Here is a 13,080-nt window from a genome sequence, read left to right as displayed (position 1 = left end):
CTGCAAGCGTGTGGACATTGGGAAATGTATAATCCCCTAAACAGGCACTCTTCAGACTTGTTGCTCCACACCATTGGTTTGTGGGGCTCTCTTGTTTGGCTCTTGCCCATGTTTCCTCTATAGCCATGTGGATTAATGGACTGCACCTCGCCTGATGTGGGTTTGGACCCGGCTCCAACATGGAAAAGAAACTCTGGACACTGGCTCTGGTTCAGACCTAGTGAAGCCCAACCTGCCCTTTTTCTATGACCGGACTAAGGGAAATGGGACTTTGGAAACCCAGAGGTGTAATTCTGTGAAAATAAAGTTTTCTACTATACCTCATCCTCTCGTGGGGATGCTTATTCTAGAAGTACCCAAGAACCCCACTTCCACGAGCAACTGGGGGAGATGAACCCCTCTCATTTACTGTAACAGAGCAAGAGAAGGAAGGAAGGGGGGCGATCAGAGTAGTTTGGAGGAGGCCCTGACAGGGCTTAGTTCAAGACCCTGAAGATAGGGTGGTGCCTGGCTGCGTCTGGCTCCCAAGGGCGCAATGAGGCGGGTCCAATAGTTTACAGGGCAGGAATCTGACCCAAGAGGCTGACCCAGTGGAGCTGTCCCTGATGCGTTCTGGTCCAGTCTCCCAGTGCCTGCTGAGGAGCCAGTCAAATAAAGAAGAGTTTGCCGAGCTCAGTGTCATGCCCTTGAGTACAAAAGGGGGAATGTGGACATGAGGCCATAACCAGCAACAGGTGCTTTTTCTCATTATTTTCAGATGCAAAATCATGAACTACGAGATCTGTACATTTCAAATATAACATACTGCCACAGTCACCCCCTTTTCTAAAACTGCACTTTACAGTTATACGAAAAGGTGGGAATTTAGAGGGAATATTGCCTAGAGCAGTGGTCAACAGAGCCAAATATCAACAGTACAACGATTGAAATTTCTTTTGAGAGCCGAAAACCGACTTCTGCGCATGGGCCACGAAGTTTCAATCACACTGTCCGTGTGCGCCCGCATGTGGTATTTTGTGGAAGAGCCACACTCAAGGGGCCAAAGAGCCGCATGTGGCTCGCGAGCCGCAGTTTGCCGGCCACTGGCCTAGAGCACTACTTCTCCAATTTAACATGGCCTGGGAATCTTGTTTAAAATGCAGGATCTGTTTTAATAGCCTGCGTTTCTAACAAACACTCAGGTGATGCTGATGATTGCATTTCAAAAGGTCTCACACTGCCCTCGCCAGTCGTCCCACTGCAACCCGTGTGGGAAAACACCTGCCACGCTCCCCTCCACCGGAACCAATCTCGCCTCCCGCCGCCGGGGAAGGGGAGATTCAGCGCTGTGGTCCCAGGCTCGGCTTCCTATTGGACAGGGGTGACGTCACTCAGAGAGGGGCTCTCATTGTGAGGTGATGCGGGAAGGCAGTCGAGGCCGCGGCGGGAGGCGGGGGGCGGGAGCAGAAGTGGGGCGGCAGGAAGACCGGGGTGGGTGGCGGAAGGGGAGGGCCGGGAAGTTGTTCTGTGACCGCTTCCGGAGGCAGGGCCGGAAGTTGTGGCCCGGCTGTGTCAACCCGGGGGCTGCGGCCGAGTGTGGCGGAGATCGCGACCATGGGCGGGAAGAACAAGCAGCGGACCAAAGGGAACCTGCGGGTGAGAGCGGGGCGGCCGGCCGAGCGGGGCGGCGCAGCGGGGCGGCGAGGTGCGTGGGAGCGCGACCTCCCGCGTGTGTCCCCGCCGGCGGGGCCGGCGAGCTGGCGGCGGAGGGAGAGGAGGGGTTCCACGCCGAGCTGCCTCCGCTCACACTTTCTGGAGCGAATGCGTCGGTGGCAGCGGGACGGGGAGGGCACCTGCGGGGCGAGCGGGGGCCGTGGACTCGGGTGGGTTGGAGGCTGCCAGGCGGAGCCTGAGGGCCGGCGTCCAGGACAGGCTCTCGCCCTCCCGCCTCCTCCCCATCCCTTCGGCAGCCGCACGGAGCCCGGACCTTTTTATTTTTAAAATGTCCTCAATGTTTTGTTTTTTTTAAATATTCCAAATATAAGGAAAAGAGTACTAGGGGGTAATATGCAAGGTTAGTATAACGACAACCGATGTATTCGTCAGCTAGACTCACCAGGTGTCAATAACTGGTCATATTTGCTTCCTCGGTCTAAGTACGTGTGTTTTGTTGGACCATATGAGAAGCACTTCATGTGAATTATAAGAATAATGCCATTCTACATAACCGCGAACAATTATAACACAGGAAAATGTAACTTCGGTATAATACTGTTAGCTAATAGAATACAGCATTGTATTCAGATTTCTGTAGTCATCTCAATGTTCTCTCTCTCTCTCTCTCTCTCTGTCTGTCTCAAATCAGTAAAAACATATTTTAAAGAATTTAAGAAATAAAAAACAGCCAAGATCCAGCTAGAGACCACTCATTCCCTTTTGTTATTTAGATCTTGACAGTTTCCCAGCTTTTTCCCATGGTGGGAGGGGTGTTCTTTTATGACATGGACAGTTTGGAAGTGTCTGGGCCAATTGTTTTGCTTAACTTAGAATTGTCTTCTTGTTCCTTATGATTCGATTCAGGTTAAACCATTTTGTCAGGAATGCTTCCTAGATGAAGCTCTTTCTCCCTGTGTCATTGCCTCTTTTTCTCATCACTGGTGATATTTGTTTCTTCACTTGATGAAGAGAGCCTTTTCCATTGATTATATCTATATCTATATCTATATCTATATCTATATATCTATATCTATATCTATCTATATCTATTTATATCTGTCTATATTTATAAAAGCCCAGCGACCGTTAATGGCAGAACCAGAAGGACTGGTCGCTATGATCCGCACTGACCACCAAGGGCAGACGCTCAACGCAGGAGTTGCTCCCTGGTGGTCAGTGTGCTCCCGCAGTGGGGGCGCCGTGGGGCAGTGGGGGCGCCGTGGGGCAGTGGGAGCAGTGGGAGCGCCACTCAGCCAGGAGCTGGGCTCAGGGCTGGTGAGCGCAGTTGGCAGTGGCGGGAGCCTCTCCTGCCTCCCCAGTAGCACTAAGGAGTGGCGAGCCAAGCGGTAAGGAGCGAGCAGGCGGGCGGTTAGGAGCGAGGGGTCCCGGATTGTGAGAGGGCTATCTGATCAGGTCTAAACCAGCAGTTGGACATCCCTTGAGGGGTCCCAGATTGCGAAAGGACGCAGGCCGGGCTGAGTGACCGCGCCACGCCGCCCCCCCCCCCCCCCCCCCCCCCGCCATGCATGGATTTCGTGCATTGGGCTTCTAGTTAAAAATATATTAAGTGGTAGTTTGAGACTGGGAATACCTTGTTCTCTCCCACAGACTTTCATCTATAATAGTTTTAGCATTCTTTGTTAGTAATTGCTGGAATCAGTTATTGCTATGGTGGTCTGAAAACTTAATCTTGACAACAACCCAAATAACGAGTTACCTACAGTTATCTCATTTGAAAATGATGGTACTGAGGCTTAAGAAATGAATTTACCTAAGTTCATGTAACCAGGAGTTGTGGAATTGGGATTTGAGTGGAGTCATTGATCCAGCAGAAGACCTTGAATCCTGAATGCCAAGTATTCAAAAGTGATAGACAAATGTCCCCTTCTCTGGTTAATCCTCACCTGAGGATATTTTCCCCGTTGATTTTTAGAGAGTGGAAAGAGGCGGGTGGGGGGGGGGGGGGGGAGACAAAGAGAGAAACATGGATGTGATTGGTTGCCTCCTGCATGCGCCCTACCAGGGCTGGGGATCGAGCCTGCAACCCAGGTACATGCCATTCACTGGAATTGAATCCGAGATCCTTTAGTCTGCGGACCAGTGCTCTACCCATTGGGGAAACTGTCTAGGGCCCATTTTCTTGATGATAGACACCAATAAGTATATAAATAATGGCAATGTATTAGAGAATTATGATAGCGGTATGAGTAGAAAGGAAGTGGGGAATAGAAAAGAATGGGGATTGACCTGAGGGAGGCAAATGTTGAAAACCTGAGTGTGTTTTGAAGGAGGAGTAGGAGTTTATCAGACAATTAAAATGGAGAGGTTTTCAGGTGGAGAGAAAAGATTATGCAAAGACATGAGTGTGATTTGTGAAAGGGCATAGTATATTCAGGGACCCTTACGTTCATTTTGGGACTGGAACATACATTGTGGCAGCTCAGTTCAGGCAAAGGGAGGAAAGGGGCCGAACCTTCCTGAACCGGTTGAGACCAGCCGGGGAAAGATATGTTCTGAGTTTGGTGTTTAAACCGTAGACACAAGCTCACCACTTCAAATACCTTGTTCTCTCCCACAAACTTTCATCTCCTAGTTTTAGTATTCTTTAATAATAATTGCTAGAATCAGTTATTGCTAGAGTGGTCTAAAAACTGGAAGACAGGCACAAAAGAGTGAACTAGGTGTATGAGAAAATTAACTGCCAGAAAGAAAATCAGGTTCTTGTTTTTGAGCTGTGGGTATAAACATCTGACATACAATAGAGTAAGTAAAAGGAAACAGTAACTGTATTTTAAACTCAAAGTAGACATTGAGTAAAAGATACAATCAGAATATTGAACTAATTTGTTACTTTTAAATTGGAAACTAGAAATGGGATACCTTTTCTCCCACGCCCAGTTATCACTGTCCAGCCCTGATAATTCAGGTCAGTTCAGAATTCAGCCTTGACTCCTTTAGCTTTTAGCAATAATTAGTTTTTTATACTACTTCATTCTGTTTTATCATAAAGCTGTTTACAAATGGTGTTATAGATAAGATTCTGATGTCCTAAGGTCATCATATTTAGTTTTCAGAATTGTATTTTAGTTCACTAACTTTCTTTGTAGCTTTTTGTTCATGTGTCAATATTGAGAAAGACAAATTGAATAACGTTCATTTTAATAGGTTTTAAAGTAGAGTACCTTTGTTGCAATTAGTCTTAAATGCTGCTGTTTTGAAAAAAATGTAATTCAGGCCATCATATCCATTTCTGGTCACTCATTTTAGTTTAGAAAGTAACCCAGATTATTCCTTGACAAATAAGTTCTCCATACACAATTTTGTTAGGTACGGGCAAACTGAATCACACATTTGATAGCCCTTTTTGAACATTTTTATAGAGAAATAAGAAGCAGATAAGTTTAGAGAGATTGTAATGTCATCCTGGGCTTTGAACTGAGGCATTTTCCTATTTGATGACACCCTGTGAATTTCTTTCAATAGTTCAAATATTTTCTTTCTGTCACAGCTAATCCCTTAACTTTTAGTGCTAAGAGACTACCCCTTTGTGTCATTCAAGCAGACCACTGATTATGGTTCAAAACAAAATAATGTATCTTATGATAATCGTATTGATTTTTATGTCCATAACAATGTAATTTGTAACCATTTTGAGTTAATTTTACATTATTACACAGTATTCAAGTGTATATACATATTATTTATACAAATATTGGAAGTAAAACATTTGATAAAACAATACTTGGGCTTACCATTTGTGATGCATTCTCTGATTTTAGATATTTTAATCTATGTCTTTAAAATGATGTCATGACTCATTAACTTGATATCATGTACCCACCTTAAAGAACATTTTTCTGATGTGTAGGAAACCAGGAATTAGCTCCTAAAACATTGTGGACCAGTAATTTTATTACTAGCATTACCCAGTGGCCAGATAAGTTTCTATTGGACGAGTATAAAAAACATTTTACATAAATGCCCATTGCATTTTGAAGTTATTTATTAAATGTTCTTCCAAGCTAATATCTTTTTAAAGTATGATACTTTGTAAAGCACTGTCTAATATGAAAACACGAGAATTCTCGTGATCCGTCCGCGATGCGCTGAGATCGTTACTGAGACCCTCTTGGTGACAGAAACATTCACCCTTGGGGAACATTGCACTGAAATCTTAGGCTAAAAAGAAGAAGTTCTCAAGTAAAAGCTTGTTCTCCCATGGGAATTACCAAGGATGACTCAAGAACTCAAAGTTAAATTTTGAACTCTTCCTGGACTCTGACATCTTTTTCTCTCCTTATCAGCCTTCGAACAGTGGCCGAGCTGCAGAACTTCTAGCCAAAGAACAGGGAACCGTGCCTGGATTCATTGGTTTTGGAACATTTCCGAGTGACCTGGGCTACGTTCCTGCCGTTCAGGGAGCTGAGGAAATAGACAACCTGGTAGATTCTGATTTCCGAATGGTGCTGCGGAAACTTTCTAAGAAAGATGTCACCACGAAATTAAAAGTAAGATTTCTTGTTTCCATGAAAATGAAGACAATCCTTTTATTAAGATATCATTGGTATGTTTCATGTAGAGAGCGATGAATCATCGCTAGTAAATTCTTTCACAGTTGCACTTCTTTTTGACACACAGACTTAAGCGTAGTTTGCACTTACCTTCTAGGTTATAAATTAGTGTGCTGCTCTGCACTTTTTGGAGCCACTTTGGATTTCTCGCTGTATTCTTTTTGTCCCATTAGAGAATGTAATTTAATCCTGTGTATTTATCTTTTTTAAAACAACTTAAAATTTTCTACCATACTAGCTTGTAAAGGAACTCTTCAAATTAGTCCTATATATAAGCACAAATAGAAACAATGTATTCTCCCGTTAAATAAAACAGATGAAGCTTCTAGAACAGAATAAATGTAATAAAAAGCCAATATTATGGCTATTGATCCTTAATAATGCTAATAATTTACTTTAGGCTATGCAAGAATTTGGAACTTTGTGTACAGAGAGAGACACAGAAATTGTAAAAGGAGTTCTTCCATACTGGCCAAGAATTTTTTGCAAAATTTCACTTGTAAGTATCCAGACTTTACTGGCTTATTTCTGTTGTATTTTTATTAAATTGACTTTTAGAGAGAGGAAGGCCTTGAAGGGAAGAAGGGAGGTCCAGAAGGAGGGAGGAAGAGAGAGAAAGAGATAGATCAATTTATTGTTCTATTTATTTATGTATTTACTAGAGAACCAGTGCATGAATTTGTGCACAGGTGGGGTCCCTCGGCCTGTTCTGGCAATTGGGGCGATCGGGGCCGGCTAGCTGGGGGGAGGGACTGCAGGAGGTTGTCTGACTGCGGGATGTTGGCTCTGGGAGCGCAGTGACCACCTGGCTGGCTAGGGGGAAGACTGCGGGAGGTTGGCCGGCCACGAAAGGTTGGATGTGGGAGCGCACTGACCACCAGGGGCCAGCTCCTGCATTGAGCGTCTGCCCCCTGGTGGTCAGTGCATACCATAGGACTGGTCATTTGGTTGACTGGTCATAATGGTCACTTAGGTTTTATACATATAGATAGATTGGTTGATTCATACATGTGCCCTGACTGGGGATTGAACCCACAACTTTGGTCTTTCAGGACAACACTCTAACCAACTGAACTATCCAGCCAGGGCTGTTGTGTATATATATTTATTTTTTAATATATTTTATTGATTTTTCACAGAGAGGAAGAGAGAGGGATAGAGAGTCAGAAACATCGAAGAGAGAGAAACATCGATCAGCTGCCTCCTGCACACCTCCTACTGGGGATGTGCCCGCAACCAAGGTACATGCTCTTGACCGGAATCGAACCTGGGACCCTTGAGTCCGCAGGCCGACGCTCTATCCACTGAGCCAAACCGGTCTCGGCTGTTGTATATTTTTTTAATCTAAATTATAGAGACTGTCAGGTTTATAGGACATTTTTGGTAAGGATTATGAAATGTTACACAGATTGGATCATAATCACACATTGTATGATGTGTATAGGGAGTCTTTGTTTTCAAAAGTTAGGTCAAAATTACCCAAATGCTTTCCAGTCACAATAAATTTGGGTAGTTTAATTTCTGTGTATATTTGATGCAGAAGAATGAGAATCAATTGCTTCATTGTTTAAGGCAGGGGTGGGGAATGTCCGACCCACGGGTCGTATAAGGCCCGCAAAATCATTTGGTCTGGCCCTGCCAAGGCATTAGTGGTGACTTAATTAAATGTTTGACCAAATATAGCAGGCTAATTTTTAAGTTGATAATTTTGTATGGCCCTCCAATGATGTCATAAATATCCAAATGGCCCTTGTCAGGAAAAAGGTTCCCCACTCTTGGGTTAAGGCCTAGCCTTGACTCAGTCTTGAATATAGTTCTTATCTCATTGGGAGAAGGGAAATAAATTACTTCACATAGTTACTATTGTTTAGCTCTGTATATAGTTGAATTCTTATTAAGGGGTCATCATAGCATGTACAGAATTATGTATATTTGTTTTAATGAGCTAGAGCTATTTTAAACCATGGTATATTTTCAATAGGACAATGTATATAGTTGAATTCTTATTAAGGGGTCATCATAGCATGTACAGAATTATGTATATTTGTTTTAATGAGCTAGAGCTATTTTAAACCATGGTATATTTTCAATAGGACAATGTATATAGTTGAATTCTTATTAAGGGGTCATCATAGCATGTACAGAATTATGTATATTTGTTTTAATGAGCTAGAGCTATTTTAAACCATGGTATATTTTCAATAGGACAATGTATATAGTTGAATTCTTATTAAGGGGTCATCATAGCATGTACAGAATTATGTATATTTGTTTTAATGAGCTAGAGCTATTTTAAACCATGGTATATTTTCAATAGGACAATGTATATAGTTGAATTCTTATTAAGGGGTCATCATAGCATGTACAGAATTATGTATATTTGTTTTAATGAGCTAGAGCTATTTTAAACCATGGTATATTTTCAATAGGACCATGACCGACGGGTTCGAGAAGCCACACAGCAAGCTTTTGAAAAACTTATCCTCAAAGTTAAGAAACACTTGGCTCCTTATTTAAAAAGTTTAATGGGCTATTGGCTCATAGCTCAGTGTGACACGTACGCACCAGCCGCGTCCGCAGCAAAAGATGCCTTCGAAGCAGCCTTCCCTCCCAGCAAACAGCCTGAAGCCATAGCATTCTGTAAGGATGAGATCACAAGTGTAAGTTCTTGCCACTCTTCTCTGTTTTTTCCTTAAGTATTTAAGGGGTAGCAGGCATATTTCAGTGACAGCTCTCTTACCTGGCTTTATGAGGGAGTAAGTGTGTGGAGTCTTTCCAACAGAAAATTATCGTTAAAAAAATGTGTGTGTGTGTGTGTGTGTGTGTGTGTATGTGTGTGTGTGTATATATGTGTATATATTCACACACACGTGTAAGTTCTTATTAATTATTTTTTTTAGAGACAGGAAGAAGGAGGTATAGGAGACAGAAACATTGATGAGAGAGAAACATCAATCACTGCCTCCTGCATGCTCCCTGCTGGGGATCCAGCCTGAAACACCCGTGCATGTATCCTGCCCAGAATCAAAATGGGAACCTCTTGGTTCAACCACTGGGCCACAGCGGCCGGGCCAGAAGATTGTCTTTTTAAAATAGTGTTCAACGCAACTATTCATGTTGCATTTTAAATTATTAACACTAGAGGCCTGGTGCATGAAATTTGTGCAGGGATAGGGTCCTTAGGCCTGGCTGGCATTCAGGGCCGATCGGGGCCTCCTTCCCCAGCTGCCAGCCGGGGCCTTCCTTTGTTTCATGTGGGCAGTGCACATCATAGCAAGCGATCAGACTCTGGGTCTCCCGGTCAAATTCCTGAGGGGAAACTTTGCATATTAGCCTTTTATATAGATAGATAAAAGCCTAAGCAACCCTTACAACCAGTCAACGGGTTCAAGAAGCCATGTTCAGTCCAAGTGCGGCTCCAAGGACAATATTAAACATGTCCCTGGAGGCAGCAACGTAAGTACCAGCCTGTGCCACGGGGCGCCCCTCCCTCAGCATCTCGTCAGCCCTGGGTGGGCGCCTGGCTGCTCTGCAGCTGCGTCAGAGGCCTGGCCAGGCAGGGGCCGCTCCTGGGGGCCTGCCCTGCCGGGAGCCTGGGGCGATGCAGGTCCTCCCGGGCCATCCTGCGCTCCCACAGCGCTCCCACAGCGCTCCCACAGCCAGTTGCTGTGACACACACTGACCACCAGGAGGCAGATGTTCAACGCAGGAGCTGCCCCCAGTGGTCAGTACACTCCCACAGCCAACCTCCGCGGCAGACCAACCTCCCGCAGTCCCTCCCCCTGGCTGACTGGCCCGATTGACCCCTATTGGAACTGGGCGAGATGGCCCTGATCAGCCCGATCGCCGGCTAGGCTGAGGGACCCCACCCATGTACGAATTCGTGCCTCTAGTATAATATAAAAAAGAGTGCATCTAAAAATTCAATCTAAACTTACTTTCCCCCATATTTCCATATTAACACATGTTTATAGATCTACTTCACTCTTTTTTTCTGGCTCTCTGATATTCTTTTGTATGGATATATGGCAGTCCAGGTAACTTAAAATATGCATGTGTAGTTTTACTCCAATATTTTTAATATAACAAACACTGCTTTAATGGACATTCATGAGTAGACTCTTCCTACCTGTGGGAGTAATAATTGTCAGCATTTTGAGTCATCATTTGTTGGGTCAAAAGATATGAACATGTAAAATTTCTATAAATATTGACAAATTACCCTTCAAATTGCCATACACATCTAGACTCCTGTTAACATATCTGAAAGTTTCTTAAACTCCTGGCCCACACTTTACCAACTTGTGTCAACCATAACTTCTGTGGCTTTCAGTTTGTCTGCATCTAGTACTGTTTTCCTTCGTCCCTCCTTTTTGCTATTCCTGAGATATGGACTGGAAAAACAGATGACCTACCATCTCAATATTACATGAAATAGACGTAGATGGACTGTGAGTGAGAGGGAGTTGAGCATCTAAAAAATGTGTACTTCCGTTCCTTCCCCATGCAGTGCTCCTGGGTCTTCCGAGCCCGTGTCCCTCCCTCCCTCCCTCCCTCCCTCCCTCCCTCCCTCCCTCCCTCCCTCCCTCCCTCCCTCCCTCCTCCTGTCGGCCGGTCAGCCTTCCTGTGGTTTCCCCTCCTCGCTACAGTCGTGGACTCCAGGGCTCTTCGTGGCTGGTCCTTCCCCGACAGCTCTCCCACAGGCACGCATCTGCAGCCTCCTTCCCCAGGAGGGTCTCGGTCCTTCCAGGCTCCATTTCTCAGGTGTGCCAAGCTTGCCTTTCTCAGGGAGGATTTTTACCTTCAATCATCTTCTCAAAGGGAGTTCTCTAACCCAACCACAGGGCAAGAGTCACTTGTTTATGTAAATATCCAGTGGTGACTGTTATGAAAGTGAAGTGTCATGAGTCTGGACACTACGAGTTTTAGAAAACGCGCCCTCGCTGGTGTGGCTCAGTGGATAGAGCATCGTTCTGTGGACTGAAGGGTCCCGGGTTTGATTCCGGTCAAGGGTACATGCATTCCCAGTGGGCTTGATTCCCAGTGAGAGGCGTGCAAGAGGCAGTCAGTCAATGATTCTCTCTCATCATTTTTTTTTAAAATAGAGTTTTATCGATTTCAGAGAGGAAGGGAGAGGGAGAAAGAGATAGAAACATCAATGATGAGAGAGAATTATTGATCGGCTGCCTCCTGCATGCCCCACACTGGGGATTGAGCCCACAACATGGGTATGTGCCCTGACCAGGAATCGAACCTGGGACCCTTCAGTCCGCAGACGGATGCTCTATCCACTGAGCCAAAATGGCGAAGGCTTTCTCTCATCATTGATGTTTTTATCTCCCTCTTCCTTTCCCTTCTCTCTGAATTCACTGATAATATATAAAATAAAAATAAATTTTAAAAATGTTGAAGAATAAGAGTTTTAGAAAATGGATTTTGAGGTAACTGATTCGGCTGTTCATGGTTGTGTGTGTGTGTGTGCTGGCTTTTTGTGGAACCTGTAGATGATTTCCTCCATGTTACCTTCCCTTCAGCTTCTGTCACAGTTCATTGCAGGTACGAGGTTTGAACTTTTCCAAAGACAAAGCCAACTTATTAGAGGGGAGTTAGACAAATGAAAATCAAAATGCCAGACTTAGATGGTACATGGTGTGCATTCTAGTTCCCCAGTTCAGGTCTCGGAGATATTGTCTGCAGATCGTGTATTGTGCTGCCTGTAAGAGGGAGGGCCTGGGGATACCATTTGTTCAGGGCCCCTCTCCCGTCAGCGAGGTGTGTGACCCCAGGCGACTTGCTGTCCTTCCTTTCAGTCTGTCACTGTGGGAATTGTCCTCCATTGAGAATTGTGAGGACGGAGGGAGGTGCGGCAGGAAGTGTGCTCCTGAGCGCTGTCTGGCATGTGGGAACGCTCAGCAAATGTCAGCGCTGTTAGTGCTGGTGAAGCTGACACCGGAGCCGGGTCCTCGCTTGTGCTGGGCCCAGAAGGAGGCAGACGGAAGCTAGACTTGCCTGTGACGGAGCAGAGCACAGCTGTGTTCTTCTCTGAGCAGGGAGGCGCTCAGAGGGGGAAGGGGAGCTGGGCTGATTCTCCTACGTACTGACAGGGAGTCCACACGCTGCACCGCTCTGGGCACGCCGGACAGAGAAGCCAGGGCAGGAGTGTCTCGGGGATGCTTCCTCCTGATGGAAATGGCAGTTGTTTGGAGAAGTAACCCCAGCAGCAGCCAGCTTGGGGATGATAGGGAAAGAAAATAAGTGCAATTCAAACCTTTTAGCTTTGCTGCTTAATGTAGCTTCTCTGTGGGGCAGGGGTAACCTGTTGAGGTCGGGTGAGGTTTATGCTCTCCCTGTCACCTTCAATTCAATGCAATCTCAAGGCTCGGGTTGTCCCCCTGCAGGTGCTGCAGGACCACCTGCTAAAGGAAACACCTGACTCCCTCAGTGACCCACAGTAAGTTGTACCGGGTAACTCGCGTTGACTTGTCTCACTCCTAGGTTATAAGGTGACGTGTAAAGGGGGTGCTGCATGCAGAGATGAAAACGTGCTGGAGTGCTGTGGGCAGGTGCTGTCTTAGCGCTGCTCCCTGCGGTCCGTCCTGCTGGGTGAGGGGAATGATCTGGGAGCCACATCTCTTGCTTATAAAGAGATGCTTTTAGGTTTTCCCCACATTCACTTCTTTTTAAAAACATACTGATTTTATTAAAGTATATCTTATTTATTTCAGAGAGAAAGGGAGAGGGAGAGAGAGAGAGAAACATCAATGATGAGAGAGAATCATTGATCGGCTGCCTTCTGCACACACCCCACTAGAGA

General features: G+C 45.3%; 1 protein-coding gene across 1 annotated transcript in view; it reads left to right on the top strand.

Moving 5' to 3' along the window:
• Nucleotides 1–1,484: 1,484 nt before the first annotated feature.
• The window catches only part of LTN1 (listerin E3 ubiquitin protein ligase 1), a 55,824-nt gene continuing 44,228 nt past the window's right edge, over nucleotides 1,485–13,080 (top strand). Inside the window, exons 1-5 of the mRNA XM_008160346.3 lie at nucleotides 1,485–1,635; nucleotides 6,000–6,203; nucleotides 6,667–6,765; nucleotides 8,696–8,926; nucleotides 12,665–12,717. Coding sequence (XP_008158568.2) covers nucleotides 1,594–1,635; nucleotides 6,000–6,203; nucleotides 6,667–6,765; nucleotides 8,696–8,926; nucleotides 12,665–12,717 — 629 coding nt within the window. The 5' untranslated portion in view covers nucleotides 1,485–1,593. The remainder of the gene's footprint in view (nucleotides 1,636–5,999; nucleotides 6,204–6,666; nucleotides 6,766–8,695; nucleotides 8,927–12,664; nucleotides 12,718–13,080) is intronic.

This window comes from Eptesicus fuscus, chromosome 3 (genome assembly GCF_027574615.1).
Source record: "Eptesicus fuscus isolate TK198812 chromosome 3, DD_ASM_mEF_20220401, whole genome shotgun sequence".
Classification (NCBI taxonomy): domain Eukaryota; kingdom Metazoa; phylum Chordata; class Mammalia; order Chiroptera; family Vespertilionidae; genus Eptesicus; species Eptesicus fuscus.
Note: the sequence above shows the minus strand (reverse complement) of the source record. Positions and strands in the feature narration are given on the sequence as shown.